The sequence below is a fragment of the Procambarus clarkii genome, chromosome 7, assembly GCF_040958095.1.
Source record: "Procambarus clarkii isolate CNS0578487 chromosome 7, FALCON_Pclarkii_2.0, whole genome shotgun sequence".
In the NCBI taxonomy this organism is placed as follows: domain Eukaryota; kingdom Metazoa; phylum Arthropoda; class Malacostraca; order Decapoda; family Cambaridae; genus Procambarus; species Procambarus clarkii.
Window position 1 is genome coordinate 1,906,295 of NC_091156.1, and position 24,955 is coordinate 1,931,249.

Consider the following 24,955-nt stretch of genomic DNA (forward strand, 5'->3'; position numbering starts at 1 on the left):
GCTGCCATTAGTCGGAGGACACCAGGCCAGGCAGACGGACGTACAAGCTCACCGGAGAGCCCTCACGCACCCATCCACATGACCAATGAACGTGAAGATGGTCGCGTTCTCAAGAAAGGTCATAATACATGTATTGCAAGTATTAGCGATAATAAGTGTCATGGGTAGTGTTTAGCGATGAGTAATGACCTCGGGAAAGGCTGAACATTTTATAATCACAATATTGCATATGTATCAGTAGATGACTTTACTGGGCCCTCCAAGCGTTAACTCCCATGACAGATGGTGAAGATGCACAACAAGGACACGAAGACCAAAATAATGACTCCATGAGACCAGGCAGGACTTGCCAGCCGTGGCCTGTATGGCAGCCTAGTCCCAGTGATCAAATGTTTTCCAATAAGCAATGTGTGAACAGCATTTTGATCAATTATAGTGAGAAAATCAACTGGAGCTCTGAGGTGATTCAAACCAGCGATCAAAGAACTTCCAGCCGCTCACCACCGTACCACTACGACTTTTAAAAAGTTATACAACCTGGGATTCCACTGAATCCACAAAGTCTGGAGGGTTCTACTGAAGCCAGTTCAAGTTCTACGTATAACCCCGAAGCACTCGAGTGTAGGTAAAGTGTAGGCCTTCAGACAAGCTATGGATCCAATGAAATCCCAGGTTGTATAACTTTTTGTTAAAGTCTGTGGTGGTACAGTGGTAAGGTGAGCGACTGGGAGTTCTTTGATTGTTGGTTCGAGTCACCTCAGAGCTCTAGGTGATTTTCTCATTGATATATATCACGTTAGTGTGAGTTCTTTGTGTGTCAATTATAATAATATTAGACTACTAGTGATGCAGCACCCCATGATGTGTCTCGAGAGAGTAATTAAGACTGAAATATATTTTGACATATTTTAAAGTATGTGGTGTTCATCAGCCCATGCCGACCTCTTCCCTAGATACTCTATCGTAACTACCTTCCATTCCTCTCCTGCAGATGAAGGGAAAGATGGCTGAAATTAACGCTAAGATGAAGAACAAAGGCTACAATCCCTTCGGTTATGACGACTCCAAGAACGAGCGACGAAAGGTAGGGACTTCGACTACCCCGGGTATTGATCACGGTAAAGGTGGAGGCGTGATGGCCCTGCTGAAGGGGTTATGCTGCTCCTGCTTCAGCTCCGATCACCACCACCCGCTCCTCGCCGCCTCCAAATCTCCCGTTGTCACCCACAGGAAGATATCACGGTGAGCTGTTATCTGTTACCTTGTACATCACGGCGAGCACCAGCTCTCTAACCTTTATATCTTTATAAGGACACATATCTCTCTCTCTCTCTCTCTCTTTCTCTCTTTTCCGTCCCCTTCTTCGCCCATTCCCCCTTCGTCTCTCCTCTCCTCCCTTTGAAGGTTAGAGGTGATCCTGCAGTAGGTAGTTGTAAATGGTTCCTCATCCAGCAGGAGACCTTCCTCCAACAAGAGGGGGGGGGGGAGCCTCGTTTAACAATCCCCAACAGAGAATTTAACAAATCTTGATTATAATTAGATGTTTAGTTTTTTTTTTACAAAGTGGTTAAATTTTACATTTCACAACGTGAAAACATTTACCTCAATTGTGAAGCCTTGTCCTTACTTCTGTTCCTTCCTCTTTCCTCAGGGTGGCGTCAACAGAGTCTCTGGCCAAGGAGGGCCTGGAGCTGTCTGAATGTCCAAACACCAACCTTACCCCGCACGACAAACTGATGTACGCCCGCGTCTTAAGTCGTCTTAACGCCAACTCTCCCGCCACTCCCACCACCCACAATGGTGAGTCAAGTCTCTGGAAAGTGTTTGAGGTGAGGTATGCAACAAGTTTTTTTTCCGGGGGTAAGATATGTGAGCTTCAGTGAAAAGCTGAACCTCACGGCACCGAAGAAAAGGGGGAACAGAGGGATATGATAATTGTTATGGGATTTACTCCTTAACTTATTAATTCCCTGAATCAGTTAAGTCAACGCTGTCCCCGTGGCGTAGTGGTAAGACGCTCGCCTGGCGTTTCACGAACGCTTTGTCATGGGTTCGTATCTTTGCCGGGGAGGATTTACTGGGCGCAAATCCCTAACAAAGTCTCTGTTTAACCCAACAGTAAAATAGGTACCTGGTTGTTAACGATTTAGCGAGCTCGCTGAAGAGTTCCACATTTAGATTTATAGCGAAACAATTAAATTAATACAGCGAAAACACTGATTCGTGTCGGTACACGCTGTCCAATCCACAAACAGTAGTGCACATAGCCTAGTTTAATGATAATAAATTTGAGAGGAAGCGCTGAAGTTGTAGAAAAAAGAACCAGGGCTTATTTCTAGGTGTTGACAGTCTGTCTTCTATTGGTGTCGTCATTCTTGAGTCTAATCTTTCTTTTTTCTTCTACTACTTCTTTCTGTTTTGATAGTACTTATAGTAACAATGAGGATCATAGTAATGTACAACGAAATTAGAAAGTAGAAATCGGCACTATTGAGTAGGACAATCCGGAAAACTATTTTTTACATGTGTTGCTTTGACAAACTAACCTAACCTAACCTTCCTAGGCATAATACACGGTAGCATGGCGTCTCCCTCCCTGTAGCCCTCAGGAGCGTGAGGCGGGAAATATAATTTATGTAATTTAATCAGTGATTATTAACTAATGTGTTTGTTAGTTTTAACAAGTGCCGTAGCATTAACTAAAGCAACTTGGTAAATTATAACTAATAATAAGAGATTTGAGTCACACCGTTAATATATCGCAGGCTTGGACTCGTTAGGGGTCAAATGTTATGTATATTGTTACGTCATCAATGGGTGTGAGACCGACCACAAGTATAGTATCCAAGCTGCGCAACTTACTAGTGTTTAGTGAGCTAGTGTCATAACTGATATGTTTATCCTGCACAGCACCCCCATCCAGGGGGCAGCGGTGCATAGATTACAATCACCCACATATACCACCCGACGTTATTTGGCTAAAATTTCTGGTAGTAGATCATTTTGAATTAAATATTTACACACTTCACGAACATTTGTTAAAGAGGTGTCTCTAAACTCACGTATCTTTCCACACTCCATCACATAATGTTGGAGGATGTGCGAAGAGTTTTGTTGACACAGTTTCCAGCTAGTCAGGTCTATATCAGCAGGCAATGCAAATTTCCAAAGATAGATATAACCGAGTTTAAGCCTAGCATTAGTAACATCTAGGAGTCTGTTGATTTTACTGGATGATCCATAGGTGTGTGGCCCTTCTTGCATGACTTCTTATATGACGATAAGATGGAATTACTATTGTCGGTTTCACTTTACCTCAGATCTACAAGGTTTTGTTGAAGTTCTTGGTGCATTATTGTTCTCAGACTGCTTATAGGCAATCCAAGGTTATAATCAACTCCTTTGAAGGCAGATTCTTTGCCTAACTCATCAGCTCTATGAGAGCGGAAAGACAAGTTGATTTATGTCAATGGTGGTCAGATTTATCAAGGATTTTATCAAGATATACAAAACATCAAGCAGGCTTGATGGGGTTCTGGGAGTTCTTCTACTCCCCAAGCCCGGCCCGGAAGGCAAACATCGGATGTACACACAAAACCGGCAAATATTAGAAACGTTTAGGAGTCTCAACAAACAAAAACTTGGAGAATTGCATATGTCCTACGTGAGATCAATACTGGGTTTCGTGGTCCTAGTGTAGAACCCACCCAAAACACCACAATAAAAATCGACAAAGTTCAGAGATTTTCTGCTAGCTTTATGTCAGACTTGGAAGAGAAGGGAGAGCACTGGAGAAGAGAGGATACATAATATCACCACACAAGATACTCAGAATTTAATGAGTCAGGGCAAAACAAGGCACTCAGGTGAAAACTTCAGTAGAGATTCAGATAAGTCAGAGGGACGTAAGATTTTCTTCAGGTTAAGAGTTTGCAAATGGAATGAATTAGAGTAATATAGATTGTAAAGGTTAACTCCTTTATTAGTTATTAACGTAGGGATGATAAAGAACAATAGCGATTTGGTTCATACGCCAGATAGTCGATGGTCAGTGATGGGGCACAAGACCTTTAGCTTCATCCCGCAAGCACAAGTAGGTAGCATCAGTAAGATGCAATATAATTCTTGTGACAAAATAAAAGAAAAAACTGAAAAAATTGAGCCTACTTTTATGTCAATCATTTTCAGCAGCTGCCCTATATACAGGGCAGTGAGGTAAGTACATGTAGGTAGGTACAAACAGACATTCTCACTAGCACTCAAGGGAGCGAACACCGACAACAAGCAGAGAGAAAACGACATAATTGTGTGCATCTGTACACCCTGGAGCCCGGCCCCGCGTGCACAGGTGTGTGTGTGTGTGTCGCCTGCCAGGAGCCCGACAACGACATAACACGCTGACCTGAATACATGATATGGGAGACTCCCCCTCACAGCGCTCCTGTGTCACTCTATGCTGGTAGACGGAAGATCGTCTTGCTCGTATGCTTGCATTCTGCTTTATACATCAAACAAACCAAGCCACGCATCAATCGCCAACTAGCACCAAATTCTACACTGTGGAATTTCAGAGCCCGACGGAACACACAGCATACTGCCCCAGCCATCATGCAAACGGGAGAGATACAATGTTGTTTTAGATTCAGCTGCTGGGAACAAAAAGTTCCAGGCAGCACGGGCTATGGTGAGCCCGTAGTGGACTTACCTGGCACAGAAGCGGGGCTCTGATGCAAGAGTGACAATATTGTTGTTGTTTTAGATTTAGCTGCTCAGAACGAAATGTCCTTGTGTGCAAGGACATTTGACATATATGGACAAATGTCCATATATATATATATATATATATATATATATATATATATATATATATATATATATATATATATATATATATATATATATATATAATATTATATATATATATATATATGCAAACAAGCCTGAATGGTCCCCAGGACTATATACAACTGAAAACTCACCCCAGAAGTGACTCGAACCCATACTGCCAGGAGCAACGCAACTGGTATGTACAGGGACGCCTTAATCCGCTTGACCATCACGACCGGACATAAGGAAGTGATAGCCGAAGCTATTTGAACCACTTCCCCGCCGGCACTCGGATGGTAATCTTGGGCATAGCATTTTATCAAATCACCTCATTCTTTGGGGCAACACGTGAGGAACACAAATGCAAACAAGCCTGAATGGTCCCCAGGACTATATACAACTGAAAACTCACACCCCAGAAGTGACTCGAACCCATACTGCCAGGAGCAACGCAACTGGTATGTACAGGGGCGCCTTAATCCGCTTGACCATCACGACCGGACATAAGGAAGTGATAGCCGAAGCTATTTGAACCACTTCCCCGCCGGCACTCGGATGGTAATCTTGGGCATAGCATTTTATCAAATCACCTCATTCTTTGGGGCAACACGTGAGGAACACAAATGCAAACAAGCCTGAATGGTCCCCAGGACTATATACAACTGAAAACTCACACCCCAGAAGTGACTCGAACCCATACTGCCAGGAGCAACGCAACTGGTATGTACAGGGACGCCTTAATCCGCTTGACCATCACGACCGGACATAAGGAAGTGATAGCCGAAGCTATTTGAACCACTTCCGATTGCCGGCGGAGAAGTGGTTCAAATAGCTTGGGCTATCACTTCCTTATGTCCGGTCGTGATGGTCAAGCGGATTAAGGCGTCCCTGTACATACCAGTTGCGTTGCTCCTGGCAGTATGGGTTCGAGTCACTTTTGGGGTGTGAGTTTTCAGTTGTATATAGTCCTGGGGACCATTCAGGCTTGTTTGCATTTGTGTTCCTCACGTGTTGCCCCAAAGAATGAGGTGATTTGATAAAATGCTATGCCCAAGATTACCATCCGAGTGCCGGCGGGGAAGTGGTTTAAATAGCTTCGGCTATCACTTCCTTATGTCCGGTCGTGATGGTCAAGCGGATTAAGGCGTCCCTGTACATACCAGTTACGTTGCTCCTGGCAGTATGGGTTCGAGTCACTTTTGGGGTGTGAGTTTTCAGTTGTATATAGTCCTGGGGACCATTCAGGCTTGTTTGCATTTGTGTTCCTCACGTGTTGCCCCAAAGAATGAGGTGATTTGATAAAATGCTATGCCCAAGATTTCCATCCGAGTGCCGGCGGGGAAGTGGTTCAAATAGCTTCGGCTATCACTTCCTTATGTCCGGTCGTGATGGTCAAGCGGATTAAGGCGTCCCTGTACATACCAGTTGCGTTGCTCCTGGCAGTATGGGTTCGAGTCACTTCTGGGGTGTGAGTTTTCAGTTGTATATAGTCCTGGGGACCATTCAGGCTTGTTTGCATTTGTGTTCCTCACGTGTTGCCCCAAAGAATGAGGTGATTTGATAAAATGCTATGCCCAAGATTACCATCCGAGTGCCGGCGGGGAAGTGGTTCAAATAGCTTCGGCTATCACTTCCTTATGTCCGGTCGTGATGGTCAAGCGGATTAAGGCGTCCCTGTACATACCAGTTGCGTTGCTCCTGGCAGTATGGGTTCGAGTCACTTCTGGGGTGTGAGTTTTCAGTTGTATATAGTCCTGGGGACCATTCAGGCTTGTTTGCATTTGTGTTCCTCACGTGTTGCCCCAAAGAATGAGGTGATTTGATAAAATGCTATGCCCAAGATTACCATCCGAGTGCCGGCGGGGAAGTGGTTCAAATAGCTTCGGCTATCACTTCCTTATGTCCGGTCGTGATGGTCAAGCGGATTAAGGCGTCCCTGTACATACCAGTTGCGTTGCTCCTGGCAGTATGGGTTCGAGTCACTTCTGGGGTGTGAGTTTTCAGTTATATATATATATATATATATATATATATATATATATATATATATATATATATATATATATATATATATATATATATATATATATATATATGCAGAATACCCACATGTGAAAAACAGAAAATGCTTAAAGCGTTTTCGGCTAATTCGCCTTCATCAAAGCAAAGTAGAATCAAACTTGGTTTGTTTGATTCTACTTTGCTCTGATGAAGGCGAATTAGCAGAAAACGCGTTAAGCATTTTCTGTTTTTCACATGTGGTTATTCTGCATACTTGGATCAGTGTTTTTGTGATCATTGTTGCATATATATATATATATATATATATATATATATATATATATATATATATATATATATATAAAAAGGAAGGGTAGGAAAAAAATGAGGGACCCATAGCCTCGAAGAAGAAAACAAAGAGTACTCAGAGAAGACCGTGTGGATTCTCACTCAACACTTTAATCTTTTCTTCTCCTACCACTCCTATTTTTTTATTAAATTGTTTTATTTTGTATTGCATTGCTACATTTTACAGAGAACACACACACACACACACACACATATAACAATATAAAAATTGTTATAATATAATTGTTATAATATTAAAATCTGTTTTCGAAGACCTCGTCCAGCTCTTCGGAGGTCGGGTAATATATATAAATTTGTGAGTAGTATCACCTCTGGTGCAATGGTAGGGACCCAAAGCCTCGGAGAAGAAAATAGAGAGTATTCAGAAAAGACTTTGTCTATCCCCACTAAACGCTATTGTGATTTCTGTGTGTATCGAAGTGAGGACGAAGAGGTAGAACAGCTTGCTGACAGAGCCCGAGTGCACGGGGTAATTGTGTAAAACTCTGGTTTGTGTCTCGGAGAGGCTGCAGGATCCGTGTGAGGGCAGAAGAACTCCCAGTTGCAATTCTTTCAACCATGTCGTGGCATAGTCGACTAAAGCGCATCTGGGATCATCCTGGGCGTAAGTTCGAACCCTCATCACGACCCTTGTAGATTTGTTCATTTGATGCATCACGCTATTGTGATTCCTGTGTGCATATGAATATTTTATTTATAATGTGATCCAACCTGTGGGTGTGTAACAGGGGTGACGACGCTGGCCAAGACAACGACACAAACAGTGACCGCCCACCACACCGGCCTCCCGACCCACACGCTCGCACTCTCCAAAAGTGCTTCCAGCAGCTCCAACCAACTGTTCCCGTCGACGACTCTGCCGCCCAGTACCTCCTCCCAGTCCATATTGTCTGCAAGTCCAAACAGCCACCGTCGCTTTCCTGTTACACCTTCAGACAGCCCACGCCCAGAGCGCCCATCACACACCCAACGTCCCACTCAACTCTCTCTCTCCATCCCAGCCGCCCGTAGCAGGGGCAGCATTACGCCCACGCCCTCGGCTGGGTCACCAGCCAGCACTCCAACGACTCCAAGGAGCCGGTCAGGTAGCTGGGGTGTAGTACGGGCGGGCTTCACCAGCTTGATGAAGGCAATGACTTCTCACCACCGCACTGACTCATCCACAACCGTCGCACATCCGGGTAATGCTCATTACTCTTGTCCTTTACTTTCGCTTCTCTCTTGTTTAACTTGTATAATACATGTCTGGTACTGATTTACCACTATACTTTATTGCAGACTGTCAGTGCCAGTGTGTCTTTGTGCGACTTAAATGGGTTGGCATTTCAACTCTCCCACCCACGAAGAGCCTTGGTGTATTTTTTCTTTTTGTCAATTTGTGGCACAATGATTGTTTAACTTTACGGCTTGTTCATCGTAACCTCTCAGAGAGCTCACTATTGTATAATTGAGGTGCTACCGTGTCTGAAAATGATTAAATATTGATGAACCGCCAGGTATGTGTATATTTCTTAAGGAATGATTATGGAATGGCAAGAGCACTGTACATGTGAAGGTACATACCTACACCGCAGGTGTGTGTCCTGTGTGGTCACACCTGCGGTGTTGGTGCGCATCAAATGAGTATCCACGTAAAGTGGCTTAATTTAACCTTTCTTGATATTTATTACCTATATCTTTAACATTTACCGGTCACCCCCAGGTTCCTCCAGCATTCCTCTATTACACCCATGTTCCCCAACTCTCACCCACCACCCCATGTTCCCCCCAACACCTACCTACTACAGCTATGTTCCCCCAACTCCCACTTATTACACCCATGTTCCCCCATCACCCACCTACTACGTTAGATTAGCATTTGAAAAGCACTACAGTCATCTTTTGTGGTTGATTGTTCAATAAATCACAGAACTATATGTTTAACAGAATCCGGGTCCATGGAAGACAGATAGACATTATCTTTTATAGATAAAGATGAGAACTTAGTTCATGTTTACATTATCTCACTACACACATAATTCCTTCCGAAATGCATCTTATTCGCCTAGGAAAGGAAAGACACGCTAGATAAAACGTCATCTTCGTGACAGTGCATGTTCCCCCAGACGAGGATGAGGACGTGTGTGGAGGGGACAAGGAGGTGCCTCAAGCAGCGTGCATCACACCAGTGGTGGGAGGCGTCAGCAATCCGGCCCGGGAGTGTTACGGTTCCCTCACTCTCAAGATTCACAGTCATCAGGGGCGCTGGTCAGTCGCTTTCTATCCCTTTCCTCACCCTTGATGGGCTAGGGACGTGTATCGGGGTTGTGTATGGGTTGGGGGTGTGTATGGGGTGGGGGTCTGGAGTGTGTATGGGTCGGGGGGTGTATGGGGTGGGGGTGTCCACACTGTGAAGGGGTCATAACGCCGGACTTTAAAACTTGTTCAATGTCAACCAAACTTTTTTGACTAGTTGTGTACGAAAAGGGCTGCAACTGTTCCAAGTTTTAGTATCGCAGCCTAAATAGAATGGGAGAAAAACCAATTTCAACGTATTTTACACATTTTCAATAATTCAGTACAACCACAAGTATCAAATGAAATCATTTATATGACACTCATCACTTAGGAATAAAGTATCTTAGAGCGATTGTAGAGACATAAACTCTACATATAAAGTGCAAGTTTCATGTAAATTGAATAAAAAATGAAAGAGTACTTTTATGTTACTTGACAATAAACGAAGTCAAAGATTCTGCCACCTGTGGCTGAGGTTGACATCAACCAATTTCCTCCAAATTTGGCACCCTCAAAGATAAGCTTACGTTCTGTAAGGTGTACAAGTTTCATACAAATCGCCCGATAAAAAAATATGAGAAAAAAATTGGAAAGAACAAAAAAAATCTAACATTTTTTTAACTAAATTTTTGGGGGATAAAATTAATTATTAAAATACTTTATTATATGCTATTGTGATAGCTTAGTCATGTACATGATTTCAGTTGACACTTGTGTTTGATGTTAATTTTTTAACATTTTGGAAATTTTTTAACACGTAATTAAATATTTTTTTCTTTCTTCCTATTTATGCTACGATGCTCAGACTTGGACCAGTTGAAGCCAAATTCATATACAACTAGTCAAAAAAGTTTGATTGAAATCGAACCAGTTTTCATTTATTGCATATTTTGCGTTTATATTCCCCCCCCCCCTTAAGGCTCTAGTCACGACTCCGGGCCCGGGCTTGCTTTTCACACTAATATTTGTACACTTATGATGTATATACTATTATGATATATAAAAGAACCTGTTGTCACCCCAGTTTTGATATCCGTCACCTCCGGTGCCACAGGTAGCGGTAAACACAAGCTGTACCTCCACCTGTCACTCCTGTAATTTATCTTAACATCTTCCTCTTGTTCACTCATGACCCTACCTAACGCCGCCCACACTTAAGGGTGCGAGTACGCGTGTGCCAGCTGGCCGGACTACCGTGGGTGGGCGGGTCCGGGGAGCTGAAGCTGGAGGTGAGTGTGGAGCCCGGGAGCCGCACCCACTGGCTCGATGTTCCCCATTCCCACGGTCCCAACGTCATCATTAAGGTAAGTTGTTGCTCACTCATCATCAGTGAGGATGTCATACCGCCGCCTCCCCAACCCACTATACTGGGTCGGGGGACTAGACGTACTCGTCACCCCGAAATCCTTCCTTAGCGCAGTATTTAGTGAGACGCATTACATAATAATGATAATACTTTATTGATAATATATACAATGCCCTTCCAGGTCTTTATTTTAAGCACCACTTTGTCCTAGTTATTGACTCCATTTTGTGACCAACCCTTTTTGTCATTTACATCAATGACATAAATGAAAACATTACAAAGTACATCATCAAATTTTCAAACGACACAAAGATATATGGTAAAGTGGGAACTATTAATGGTATTGGAGCCCTACAAAGACCTCTACATGCACTCCACAAATGGTCAGAAGACTGGCAAATGCTTTTTAATACTGACAAATGCAAGACAATGTTATGTCCCACAAGGCATGTGGGGCATAACAAACCACGCCACCACTACCAAATTAATAACATTCCATTACAGCAGATTGATGAAGAAAGAGACCTTAGGGTCAGGGTCCTCCACTCATTGAGAGTTGTACAGCAGGTAGGAACAGCAATCAGAAAAGCCAACTTAACCCTTAGAACAATGAAGAGTACCTTTGACATTAAAGAAAGGAAGGTAGTGGTTCAACTGGTAAGAAGTTCTTGGAGTACAAGAACTTCTGGAGAACAAGAACTGGAGTATAGTACATTATAACCCAGAAATAAAACTTTATTATCATATTATTTAACAATAATTCATAATTCAGTATAATCACTTAAGTATTAACGTGTCAATATATAACGAATTGGTGTGATCCGGGTTCGATTCCCGGGCGGGACAGGCGGGACTCCATTAGTTGGCGGGATGCCAACTAATGGAGACAGTCAGCACAAAGGAGGACTGAAAAGTGCTCCAAGATGGTCTGGATGCAGGCCGTCCTTCTTTGCGTTCCCAACGTCACTAAACGATTGTACTAAAGTGCCCGAACCTAACCGACTCGATGACCCGCGAACAGAAAACGGACATCTTCTTGAGGTTATCTTGAGATGGTTTCGGGGCTTAGCGTCCCCGCGGCCCGGTCCTCGACCATCACGTCAATTTCGCGAGCCGCTACCATTTTTGTACATAAATTATTGGCCTTTGGTAAAGCATACGCCAAAATGCTATGTGCTATTAGGAGAACGGGTCTGACAAATGCATTGGCTGTTTGGTTTTTAGCTCCGGAATGCAAAGCAATGATAATGGAGGCATGAGGATGGAGACTACAGGAACAATGGAAAGGCGGAATCTTCCAGTGTCAGAAAAGAAGGATCTGCGATTACATATCGCAGATCGTCCTTTTACTTGATCCAAGCCCACCACCGAAGGTACAAACATATTTACATCATCATCTTTCACCATTTGGGTTATCGCTCACGTCATTACGTTATTGTCCACACCTCTTGCGTCTCTGTCGATGCTATAGCTTGCGTCACTGTCGATGTCGCAAGCTATATCTCATTATACGCCACCACTAACTTTCTCGTCCACGTTCACCACCGTCAACTCATGCTTCATCGACCATGTTCGTCGCCAGTATCATCCATGTTACCACTTGCGTCAACACCTGCGTCTGAGTCATTTCTCGACACATACTGCGAATAACCACCAGATTCCTTTGATGCCGTGAACACGGTGCGGCATGATTGACTGCCGTGACGATGAGTGCACAGGTGCGCGTCCTCACCTGCGTCAACACTGCATGCCGCCGCCCACTGCGCTTGCTCACTAGTCTCTTTAACTGCCCCGTGTTCCCAACCTGTCTCGAATTGTATAATTAATTACCGCATAACGATTTAAGTTTCTATAATAGTGAACTTATTAACGCTTATAAGGGGATGAATAATTTGCAGACACCGTGTATGAATGATCACAAACTGTAATTCATAATTTATGTAATTTATAATGGATCTTAACTCAAACCAGATTTATTTATGTTCTTGCTAGGGAAATTACTGAAGGAATAGACGGGTGGTGAAGTTCCCCCGCCTCCTCCCATGTTGACACAGCGCCTCCCTCCCTCCCTCCCAGTGTCAACACACCTTAGATAACCCTGCTAATGTTACTTCAACAAATCTGAGCCACATTACACGCCAATAACTATTCATGAATTTGTTAAAACTTGCATAAAGTATATGTGGACAGGCTATCTCCCTGACAACGGGAATCATTATACCTTCATTGTAGACCCTCTTTCTTAATTAACTATACAATTATTATAGAATAAATATCCACTACATAAAAAGTATTAAAACTAAATCTTTTCTAGCAATACATTTTTGCATTCCTTTCGTAAATCAGAGAAGAGCAACGATGTTTTAGAATGCATTATTTTATCGTTTAACGTATATATATGTGGTATTTCTTGGGAGTGTGTAGTGGAGGGCGTTAGTAACCTGACTTTCCTGCAGCAAGATGCGCTGGTGAAGACACCCAGGGAGAGCAAGACCAAGAAGAAAAGTGTAGTGAAGGTGTCAGTGTGGGTCCGTGGCCGCCTGTGGCGATATGCAGCCATCGGCCACGCCCTCACGCCCCTCACTCAGCCCGCGGAGGCGGTCACCCTTCCACTCCATCACCACACACGGGTACGTGTCCCACCGTGTCCGGGTACGTGTCCCACCATGCCCGGGTATGTGTCCCACCATGCCCAGGTATGTGTGTCCCACCATGCCCGGGTACGTGTCCCATCATGCCCGGGTACGTGTCCCATCATGCCCGGGTACGTGTCCCACCATGCCCGGGTACGTGTCCCACCATGCCCGGGTACGTGTCCCACCATGCCCGGGTACGGGTGTGGTGGGACATTAAGATTAAGCCACCCATGAGGTGGCACGGGCATGAATAGCCCGTAAGCTGCTCAGCCGATTGATTGATTGATGAAGATTAAGCCACCCAAAAGGTGGCACGGGCATGAATAGCCCGTAAGTGGTGGCCCTTTTGAGCCATTACCAGTATCAAGAGCTGATACTGGAGATCTGTGGAGGCGCGATTGCACCCTGCGTGACGGGAGATGTCTCCCGGACCAAGTGGTGACCAGATGGTGGTTGCTCAGCCCTCCTGCCGGAGCTTATATACAGGGTGATGACGTCAGACAGGTGAGGTGGCAGGGTCTCGAACAGGGCACCGACAGAGTAATGATTGTTAACGAGTGATGATTGGGAGCCGGCGAGCCGCAGGTGGGCGGCTCTTGTGGAAGGTAGGGAGGGGGGGGGGGGAAGGGGAGGAGAGACTGGACAATTTTAGAACGTATTCCTGGCGACTCTTGATGTTGAAGAGAGCATGCTGATATTGTAGACAAAAGGAAGGGGCAGGATCCACTGCTATGCAGGGGATAACCGTAACAATAGTCACTATATTTTTGTTTAAATATAATTTCTCTATAGATGACTGATGACTTGGGTGTAGTGGAGGTTAGTCTGCGGTGTGATTACGCGGACAACGAGGCTGTTGGACCTGAGCAGGGTGAGGTCGTTCTCACCCTCGAAGTCCTCAGATCAAGGATCCTGCGGCTGCACCACCCCAGTGTGCTCTCGAAAGCTGCCCCCTCCAGGAAGAAAGGTAAAGCTCTGCTCCTTCGTCACCTCTCATTCTTCCACTTTTGTTTATCAAGGAATTGTAAACACAGTCACTGTATCATGATCAACTGTAAATATATCGCTCTTGAAATAGAACATTCTCTGTAACTAGCTGACATTATAATTATAAGGTGTGACGGATAGATGAAATTGTTAATGTATTAATCTCCGTTGAGTTCTGATGAAGACCTTTTGTGCCCTCTGTAATCCTTTTTTGCGCTACCGCTCACAGAAGTATGGGGTGCACAATAAGCTAGCCGCCTCCCGGCGGTAACAATCAAAAAGTCACGAAGCAACAATTTTTGTGTATCATGAAATGTTTTCTGTGACGCCACGACAGATCACGTGGAGGTTGTGTGTCGTGTGGGACTATGGGTGAAGGGAGAGAGGATAGAGAAAGAATCGTCGACGCCCGTCCAGCTGCCGGTGACACAAGACCCGGTGTTTCGGTGCCGCTCAGTCTTTGTCTTACACCGGGACAGCCTGCAGCACGCCGCCATCATCCTCAAGGTAATCTTATCATTCCGTGAAATGGAACCCAAATACCTTTTCAAATATTTACCTAAAACCTTCTTTTTTACTCTATTGCTAGATTAATACTGTTCGTTTATTAGCACAGCACTGTATTACCTCAACCTTGTTTACGACCTCACCCCTCTCAGTACACACATACTTCTGTCAGCTTAAACCTTTGAGAAAGCTTACCAACAGCTCCTACAACTGAATTCACCATAGCTGCAGCTCCTGTTTTAGATTCACTACAACCATGAAAAGCGTTGTTCTCTTAATTGTCAACCTTCTTTCTTCATTAGGATTACCATCCTTACCATAAGTTTGTCCCGCAGGTGCTGTACACGTCCAAGTGGGGTGTTGAAGACACTGTGGGCAGGGTGCAGCTGGGTCCGCTGCTGTACCTGGGCACCTCTCCCTGCGACACCAGCCAGACACCAGACTACAACACCTCCATCACCCTCTCTCACTGGGGCCAGGCGCTCAAGAGGCCCGGTCCCACTACCATATGGCACCACCTTCAGCTCTGATGCTGCTCGCTTCTCTAGCCCTCGCTGCAAGCTCACACAGATTCTGTGGTACCTTCTTGTTGTCTTCGTGCTAATTTTAGAAATAATATGTAGATACTTATAATACCTATATAGCTCTATACAAATATTAATACATTTATATGAACAAATATTGATGCTTAGCTTTACTCAAGAGTATAATAGTTATTTATTAATTGTTTTAAACTAATAAGCATTAACAATGCATATTAAAGCTACTCTGAAGTTTATGCAGAGTATCGAGGATGTCGTGGACAATTGTCTTCAAGATGTGTAGTGTGGTAGATAACGATGTTGGGCTGAGGATGTCAGCTGTTGGAGCACAGACTCGCGTTGTTTCAGACGTAACCTCTGGTTGAGATGGTCTGGGTGTGGCTACACCTATATAATATTTTATAATATATTATATATAATATATATAATATAATATTATATTTTATAATATCTTATAAAAGAAACTTGCCATAAAATGTTTATTATTTTCCTAAAATTTAAATTTAATTTTTATTATAAAAATAATATTAATAGCTTTACATAATTGTTCTTATTAAATGTTTCCGAAATGCTATGTGTAAAATATATAAAACTTCCCCGTTTTTCATCCCTATGTATCGTACCTCCATAAGATGACAATTATATAACGAGTGTCGCCTTGTGATGAGGGTAATCAGGTACGACGCCTTCACACTGATGTGGGCTGCTTCGGCCCTTCACTCTCCTGCCTCTATCGTAGGAATCTCAAGCTCAGTTTCTATCACTGGCCAAAGTCCCACGATTCTACTTATTACTTGATAATACTCTCTGTTTAGGACAAAGTTCATTTCCCTGTTTACCAGTAGACCATTATTGGAACCGTAATATGCTTTCAGGCCTCACAAATATTTAGATAACTATCCAGGTGGTCTGAGAGGGAGGTTGATGTCTCGATCTAATGACTTTACACTGAGAACGGGTTCCGATTCTCAGCCCGTCCTCCAAACAAAGACCCCAAAGTCCATTCCATGCACCCGAAAACCCCCCTGTTTATGAATGAAAAACGGTTTACACACGACTCAGCCGATTTCGTTCGAACACTTCCGGAACAAGTGCTTCACTGACGACTTTTGTTCGAACCACAACGCTATAAATGCTTCACTCACGTACTTGTCCCATCTCCCGTAAAGGTATTCCTTATTCCGACTTTTACCCAGTTATTCATGCCTCCTTCCTTGCCCGCTGGCAGAGTTGTTGGTCTTCTGTTACTGGTAACAAACTGCGTACTCTTAAGAGTAGTGTGTCCCAGTGGCCTTCCTCCTTCCACCGTAACCGGCGGCGGGAAACTGCTCAGGCTAGGTTATGTATTGGCCATACCCGTTTAGCTCACGGTCACTTAATGGAGCGCCGCCCTGCTCCTTATTGTCCAAATTGCATTGTTCCTCTTACGGTCGTGCATATCTTTGTTTAATGTCCTGACTTCCAGGACGAGCGTGTGTCTTGTTTTCCGACCGTCCCCCGCGGTCGCTTGTCCCTCGATAGAATTCTTGGCGACTCAGATACTTTTGATATCGTTCGCCTTATGCGTTTTTGTTCTCGTATTGGCATCCTTGGTGATATTTAGCGCCCTCTGATTATCCCGCACATTTGATGGTGCTACATAGCCTTCCCGGTTTGGTGCCTTCTATTGATAATTACTTACTTCACCCACATACTACAAATACAAATAATCGCCAACAGAACCTAAACACCAACCTAACCTAACCTATAACCTATATATGCACAATATGCTAATATATTATAATAATTTATATTTGAGAAAATTCCCGTTTTAAATGAACAGCATGAAAAAATTTAGGAATGCGTCTATGGGGTCGACCGCCCCATAGACGTAGATTTTTTTTTAATTAAGAATTTCCTCAGAAGTCTAAAAAAACAATGGTCATTTAACTTCATTTAACTAAGAGTTAATGTGTTTAAATAATTGTAATATTTTGTTACTCGTTATCCACTTGCATTAAAGAATGTACGTATGGAGATCTATCAGTGATATAACATTAGTCTTGCTATAACGCGTAAGCTGAGGAGTGACTTGCTGGAGTGAGCAAAATGCAGGCAAAAATACACGTTTAACACTGCAGGGCTGTAACAGGTTGCTGCCGCTCTCCACTAATCCTCCAGAATGGGAATCAATCCTAACTACTCGCCGGTGCGGGACAATGACAAAAAGCCAACGCAGCGAAGAGCTTCAAGTTCAAGTTTGCTTCGACTAGCTTAATTTGCGCAATTAATGAATTATTTCCTTCTGTTAGCGCTTGTCGTGAGCGTGTCATCACCTAAGCATCGAGTGATGAGAATATCAAGCCGAACATTACTAAGTGAGGAAAGTTTCTATTGAATTTTCCCCTGGTTCCCTCGTTGGATTTGACGCGTGCGCGGCAGCCTTTCCTTGCAACCAGAGTTCCCATTTATTAAACAATAACGTTGCTGCATCAGTTCTTGCTTACATATAATCTATCGCATGCTTAAAACCTTCCGGTGCATTTGGCATTCCCAAAGAATAGACGATCTTTGAAATTTCCATAATGAAGAAATAGAGGTTAGTAAGAGTACTTGATGTGAGCGGGGGTGGGCTTCGTGCGTCTGGCAGGGAGACGGAGGAGGACCAGAGGTGGTGTGGCGCCAGGCAGCGCTCACTGTGTCTCTGGGTTGTGGCTCTCGCCCTATCACTACTCCTCACTCATCTTTCCGACAGTGACTTTGGTATTTCCCTTCTGCTCTGCATGCCTGACTATTTCTAGTATAGATAGTATCACTCTTGGAAAGAATGCTGGCTGATGCAAATAGACCTGGATTAGTCTTGTTTTTCTTTTTTGTAAAGCGTAGATATTGTAGGCTTAAGCCTATTATCGCATGGAAAATATAGCCACTTGCAAAGCAATAATATTTAAGTCCGTATGGAATACTTATGGTGAATACTGCTACATGAGATATATCCCTCACCACCGACGCAACTCTTCTGTACATGAGAAGTTTTGAACGCATGGTAACGTAGGATTTAAAGCACGCTCTTTATGCCTTTAAATAAATCCACGCTGGCAGCAGCCGGAGCACGGACTGTTGAATGCTCAAGCATGAAATGACAGGCAGTTTAGTATGTAGCTAAAATAACTATAGATAAATGAGAGTGCAAATAATATCCAAAGAAATACGGCATCTTTTACATATTTAGACAATTATTAATTCGAGTACTGTGCATAGAGCTACGCTGTGTTTGTTCAGAGAGTAAGTGAAGTACTCAATTACGATTAAATAGTTTTACACTTCTGATAAAACGATGTGTAATATTTTATAACATTTTGAAAAATGAGTATTTGATATAATTAGTTAATCAGTTAAAGTAAATAGCGGCAGTAGTGAACAATAGCCTACACACACTGTAGTTTGTGAAGAACCACAGCCACAGAAAAGACAAAAAAGGTCATTCAGAAAATATATTGCCTAATTAAGGCCTTTACTGTACATACATTTCTTGAATTACTATGTTAGATGGCTTCCATATAAAGTAGGAAACAATTTAGTAGCTACTTCCACATTCGTCGCTAGGGTATTTGGGTAGTTTGGAAGTAGGAAAACTGGCGACGAATTTTGTAATTTGTGGCAAGGCTCCCTAGTGATGATCTTCCATGCTTATAGGGAGGCGGTCGAACGGTGATTATAGTGTGTGGAGAGGCAGCCTTAGGCATGGTCTCTGGAGAGGCAGCCTAGAAGTGGTCTCTGGAGAGGCAGCCTAGGCATGGTCTCTCTGGAGAGGCAGCCTAGGCATGGTCTCTCTGGAGAGGCAGCCTAGGCATGGTCTCTCTGGAGAGGCAGCCTAGGTATGGTCTCTGGAGACGGCAGCCTAGGTATGGTCTCTGGAGACGCAGCCTAGGTATGGTCTCTGGAGACGCAGTCTAGACGTGGTCTCTCTGGGGAGGCAGCCTAGGCATGGTCTCTGGAGAGGCAGCCTAGGCATGGTCTCTGGAGAGGCAGCCTAGGCATGGTCTCTGGAGAGGCAGCCTAGACGTGGTCTCTGGAGAGGCAGCCTAGACGTGGTCTCTGGAGAGGCAGCCTAGACGTGGTCTCTGGAGAGGCAGCCTAGACGTGGTCTCTGGAGAGGCTGCCTAGACGTGGTCTCTGGAGAGGCTGCCTAGACGTGGTCTCTGGAGAGGCTGCCTAGACGTGGTCTCTGGAGAGGCAGCCTAGGCATGGTCTCTGGAGAGGCAGCGTAGACGTGGTCTCTCTGGAGAGGCAACCTAGCCTTGGTCTCTGTGCCTCGCAGCTCAAGAAGAAATTTAGCCATGAGAATATTTACTCAAAGATTTTTTGACACCTATACAAGCATTTCAAAGAAGCATTCGATATGTGTAAATGATACAACCTGTCGTCCAAAATTTTTAGTACTTATAGCTATGGATGGAATTACAAAATATAGACGGTTGTACTCATTACAAGTCCTCGTTTTGTACTAATCACTTTAAAAGGGCCCGAGAAAGAAGGCAGCAATCAAGCTTAACTTTTCTTATGTACTAAATTATGTCTAAAATTACGTATGCTAGGCCTGTGATTGTCTAATTAAGACTGAGACAAGTTAGGTTTATGATTACTCATTTTCCACTTCTGTTATGTCACAGTACTCCAAACGTATGTTGTTGTTTAAGATTCGCTACCTGGAACAAAAAGTTCCAAGTAGCACGGGCTATGGTGAGCCCGTAGTAGACTATCCCCCCCAAACGTATAAAATGTGAACCATTTGATGCAACAGTACTGCTTACATTCCATACATATTAGTTATAAGTTCTGTTATGTTTGGAAGCCGGGTTGTGGTATAGATGTGCACAAGAGCTCTCACCTTTATGTCAGATGTGTTATGCAAATAAAAGACAATAAATATATATGATAAAACACATTCTGCATGTCACTACCAATCCGGTATTTGATCTTGGATCAATATATATTGCTAAATATTACTAATATAATCAATAAGCTGATATAACGTGTGTGAGTGCCAATAAATATTATGTTTTTTTTTTAGATTACCAGATAAATGTTCAGATCTTTCACTGGACTATCTCGTTAGTTATTTGATTAGTGTATTTAATGGGTCAATAACTATACTGGCGATAACTTGTCTTGTAATTCATTTTAGTAAATATATGGACAATTATAAAGAGATCGGCAATAGTACTTTATATATTTCGCTGTATCTTCCTTATCTCGTAACTTTTCATATAAATTGTTTCTGCGAAGGACACCTGGACTTATCTTGAACTTGAATCTTCAAATAAGAGTTTTACCAAATACAGTGATATATATATATATATTATATATATATATATATATATATATATATATATATATATATATATATATATATATATATATATATATATAATATATATATATAATATATATATATACATATATATAATATGTATATATATATATATATGTCGTACCTAGTAGCCAGAACTCACTTCTCAGCCTACTATGCAAGGCCCAATTTGCCTAATAAGCCAAGTTTTCATGAATTAATTGTTTTTCGACTACCTAACCTACCTAACCTAACCTAACCTAACTTTTTCCGCTACCTAACCTAACCTATAAAGATAGGTTAGGTTAGGTTAGGTAGGGTTGGTTAGGTTCGGTCATATATCTACGTTAATTTTATCTCCAATTAAAAAAAATTGACCTCATACGTAATGAAATGGGTAGCTTTATCATTTCATAAGAAAAATATTTGAGAAAATATATTCAGGAAAACTTGGCTTATTAGGCAAATCGTTCCTTGCATAGTAGGCTGAGAAGTGCGTTCTGGCTACTAGGTACGACATATATATATATATATATCGAATATTGCAATCCGGTTACGATGTAGGTCTTCGTAATAATTTTATACATCGTAAATACGGTGTTTTGGTCAAAGGAATGTGCATCTCAGGGCGGGACGTGGATGCTACCTGTCTTTAAGCATGATTCTCGTAGATATTGCAACTGATTCCCGCATGATTTTAAAGATGCTCAAGGGAAGAGTAATATAACAGCTAAGTTTTTAATGATCAACAATACGGCCTTAGCGGGACTTTGCTGACGGTAATACACCGACGGGAGAGGCTTTCACCTGCTGCCTTGTGTCTACTGGCGCAGATGTCAGTGTTGGAGAGACCGTAGCTGCTTTAGTTTAATAAATAGCTTTTTTGAATCTTGCCAAACGTATGCTGTATATCTCGCCTAACCCCACTGGGCCTCGGTCAAGAATCCCAATTAGAACAGTCTCTGAAAGCATATTAGTATAATGTTAAACGTTGGTTAATACGTTAACCAAATTGTAACATCAAAATTGTAACATGTAAGCAATTATAAAGCATAATTATTTATTATGCCCTAGACTGGTTAAGGATAAGTTTGATTTTTTATGCCTTTTTTTATTTTTGCTGTTCTTTTGCTTTCATCTATATATATTAGTAAGTATGATATGCTTGTGGTGAAGTGAAACTCACTGGCGACTATACAGCACACAGAGGCAAGGTTGTCTTGACTTGGATTGTCATGGCACTCTCAACTGACCACCTGAACACCTGACACTGCTGAACAACGAGGACACGAAACTGTTGAGCAACAAAGACACGAAACTATTGAGCAACAAAGACACGAAACTATTGAGCAACAGACATGAAACTAGAGAACAACACAGACTCGAAACCGGTAAATGACAGACACGAAACTGGTGAAGAACGAGGAAAGAGATAGTAATGAGCAACAATTGATACCCGCTGAAAAGTTCAATAGCGCCCGCTGGACCTTAAGATAAACAACTTGAGATGTCATATCAAGAAATGCAAAACGCACAAAAACACGTTCTCAACACCTGTGCGTATTGCTTGGAAGCAGTAAGGGAAGGAGTTCTTGCTGACATGGGAACAGTAGATTCTCTGGCGTAATATATTAGCAAGAGACACCTGTTACTGTACGCACGCTGGAGGACCCGAGGCCGAGTTGCTGGCACCAGACCAACTCCTGCTGTAGTGGCGCCGGTCTCCATTTGTTGTGCGTTGCTCTTTACTTGTTGAACCCGTAGAGCTCTACAAGGCAGCACTTTTCTGTAAAATTAAGCACATATTGTCTTGAAATGATGAATTTGAAAATCTTGATTTTTCCTTATTCATATTCTCGAGGTTTATTAATTTCTACCTGTGACATTTGGTTGGTCAGATTATTTAAGACTTTTTTTTCTGTCTTTCACAACGCTGATGCATAAATAACTAGCAATAAATGTAGATATTAGCAATAACTGATTATCTAAATGTAACGATTAAAGGCCCTGATAGTTTATTATAATTGTCAGGGCTCTTCACAGTACACCGTAGACCAGGGCTCTACACAGTACACCGTAGACCAGGGCTCTTCACAGTACACCGTAGACCAGGGCTCTACACAGTACACCGTAGACCAGGGCTCTACACAGTACACCGTAGACCAGGGCTCTTCACAGTACACCGTAGACCAGGGCTCTTCACAGTACACCGTAGACCAGGGCTCTTCACAGTACACCGTAGACCAGGGCTCTTCACAGTACACCGTAGACCAGGGCTCTTCACAGTACACCGTAGACCAGGGCTCTTCACAGTACACCGTAGACCAGGGCTCTTCACAGTACACCGTAGACCAGGGCTCTTCACAGTACAGGTCGTGATCCGGTACTGGGTCGCGAGATGCTTATCACGGGATCGCAAGGTCAAATATATTAAATGTTACCTTAGTGCCGCACTTCGTAATAATAATATTACTTATATTACATTGATATGTTTATGTACTTTATTACTTGTACTTGGTGCTTTTTATTACTCGATCTTTATGGAACATTTATAAAGTTAAGACTGTAGTACTGCGGTCTACCTTCTCTATGTAATGGGAGGAGGGGAAATAATGGGAAATAGACGTGTAACATGTTTGGAAAATTTACAAAGACATGTAATTGGGGGAGGGATTTAATAGAATGTAATGAGGTACTGGAAATAAAAAAAAATGCAATGTGGAAGGGGAAATATAAGCATGTAATGGAAGGTATAATGGGTACTAAAACTTAATTACGTAATAGGGATTCAAACTACTGGATCAAACAAAATAATTTTAATAAATATGCGGCAAGAAAGATGTTACGTTGCACACATTATTAGTAGTTTGAATCAGTGAACAAATAAATTATTTTGAAGGGAAATTTTGAAACTAATTAATATGAGCATTTACATTTGTACACAGAAGAAAAGGCAGATGAGAAGTGTTATGACTGACCTGGTATTGGACTGAGCAAGTGAGGCTAGCGTACTGGAGCAGCGCTGTGCCATCACCTTCCATAGGGCAACCCGTTCTCGCACTTCCGTATAGTCAATATTGACTTATTAAATACGTGCATATGTGACATACTAATTTATTGTGAATATTTTAGTTTACCTCGAAAAGCTTCATAGAAAACACCGACTTTACCTAACCTTCTGTTGGTTAACACAGGGAGGAAGCTGTGTCTTGAGAACCTCTATATCTCTCAAGTTAATGTTCTTTCTATACTCTAGAGTCTAGACACTGGACTTACAAATTTTATGAAATGAAACCAAGTTAATTTCAACAGCTCAAAATACCTCTAGACAAAACATTACTAAGCATAGTATATATTTTAACAGATTCCTTGCTCAAATGACTTTCCAGACAATCAAAACGATTACAAAGTATTCTTGCACTCAGAGATGAATCAACCAGAGGAATCACATCACAAATCTATAATCAATCCCAGATGCATTCTCTCTTTCTTTCTCCATAGGGGAACTGGTCCCTATACCTCAATACCTCAAGTAATGCTGGGTCAAATGTTGAGCTAACTTGACATGTGAATTCCATAAATTGTTATTCATAACTTTTGTCTTCCACAGTATAAGTTTCATTTATTTTAAAAGAGAAGCGGGGTGGTGCTTATTTGTTAAGAGTTATTTTATTCATTGTCTTGATTCTGTTACTCTTTGTCTCTAATTTTCTTAACACTTTCGTGTCTATAAACAATTTCATTTTCAGTGAGTCCCACTAAACTCGACCAGATTAACGTAACTGCCTTCCTGGGGCTTGTGTAGTCACACGCCAGCCATCTCTACCCACTATAATCCATATAATTTTTATCGTAAATTTCACTGTTTTATTTTTTTCTATTTGTTTTTAATTTCCGTTCTTTGAACATTCCTATGCCTTGGGACATCATTTACATGTTCCTCAACCCTCCTCTTGGGCACTTAGATGATTTTGTGGTGTGTGTGTGTGTGTATGTGCGCCTGTGCGTGTGCGCATGATATGTATGATAACATCTGCAGACAATGAAACTAACTTATCGAGGAATATCTAGAGCCTGGGTAACTTTTTCACCCGGCGGGAGAGATGGAAGAAGTTGCCATCACGATTTAGAAGATTACAAAGTGGGCGAGGAATTGGGTGTTTGTCTCCCG

At 42.5% G+C, this 24,955-nt stretch overlaps 2 protein-coding genes across 4 annotated transcripts; both read left to right on the forward strand.

Annotated features, from left to right (window-relative positions):
• Positions 1–10: 10 nt before the first annotated feature.
• Positions 11–15,928, forward strand: LOC123761334 (uncharacterized). 3 transcript variants are annotated; one of them, XM_045747287.2, is made up of 10 exons: positions 11–118; positions 992–1,242; positions 1,652–1,800; positions 7,926–8,378; positions 9,288–9,444; positions 10,634–10,778; positions 13,237–13,410; positions 14,209–14,383; positions 14,741–14,910; positions 15,246–15,928. In XM_045747287.2, the coding sequence occupies exons 1-10, from the start codon at positions 86–88 to the stop codon at positions 15,438–15,440; spliced, it is 1,902 nt and encodes a 633-aa protein (XP_045603243.1). In that variant the 5' UTR covers positions 11–85; the 3' UTR covers positions 15,441–15,928. The 3 variants fall into 3 exon arrangements, with proteins under 3 accessions (XP_045603243.1, XP_045603244.1, XP_045603246.1); XM_045747288.2 differs by having other exon boundaries at positions 9,303–9,444; XM_045747290.2 differs by lacking the exon at positions 7,926–8,378 and having other exon boundaries at positions 9,303–9,444.
• Positions 15,929–21,442: 5,514 nt separating this feature from the next.
• LOC138357458 (probable GH family 25 lysozyme 3) lies at positions 21,443–23,163 on the forward strand. The gene is made up of 2 exons (XM_069314317.1): positions 21,443–21,502; positions 22,816–23,163. The coding sequence occupies exons 1-2, from the start codon at positions 21,443–21,445 to the stop codon at positions 23,161–23,163; spliced, it is 408 nt and encodes a 135-aa protein (XP_069170418.1).
• The last annotated feature ends 1,792 nt before the right edge of the window (positions 23,164–24,955 follow it).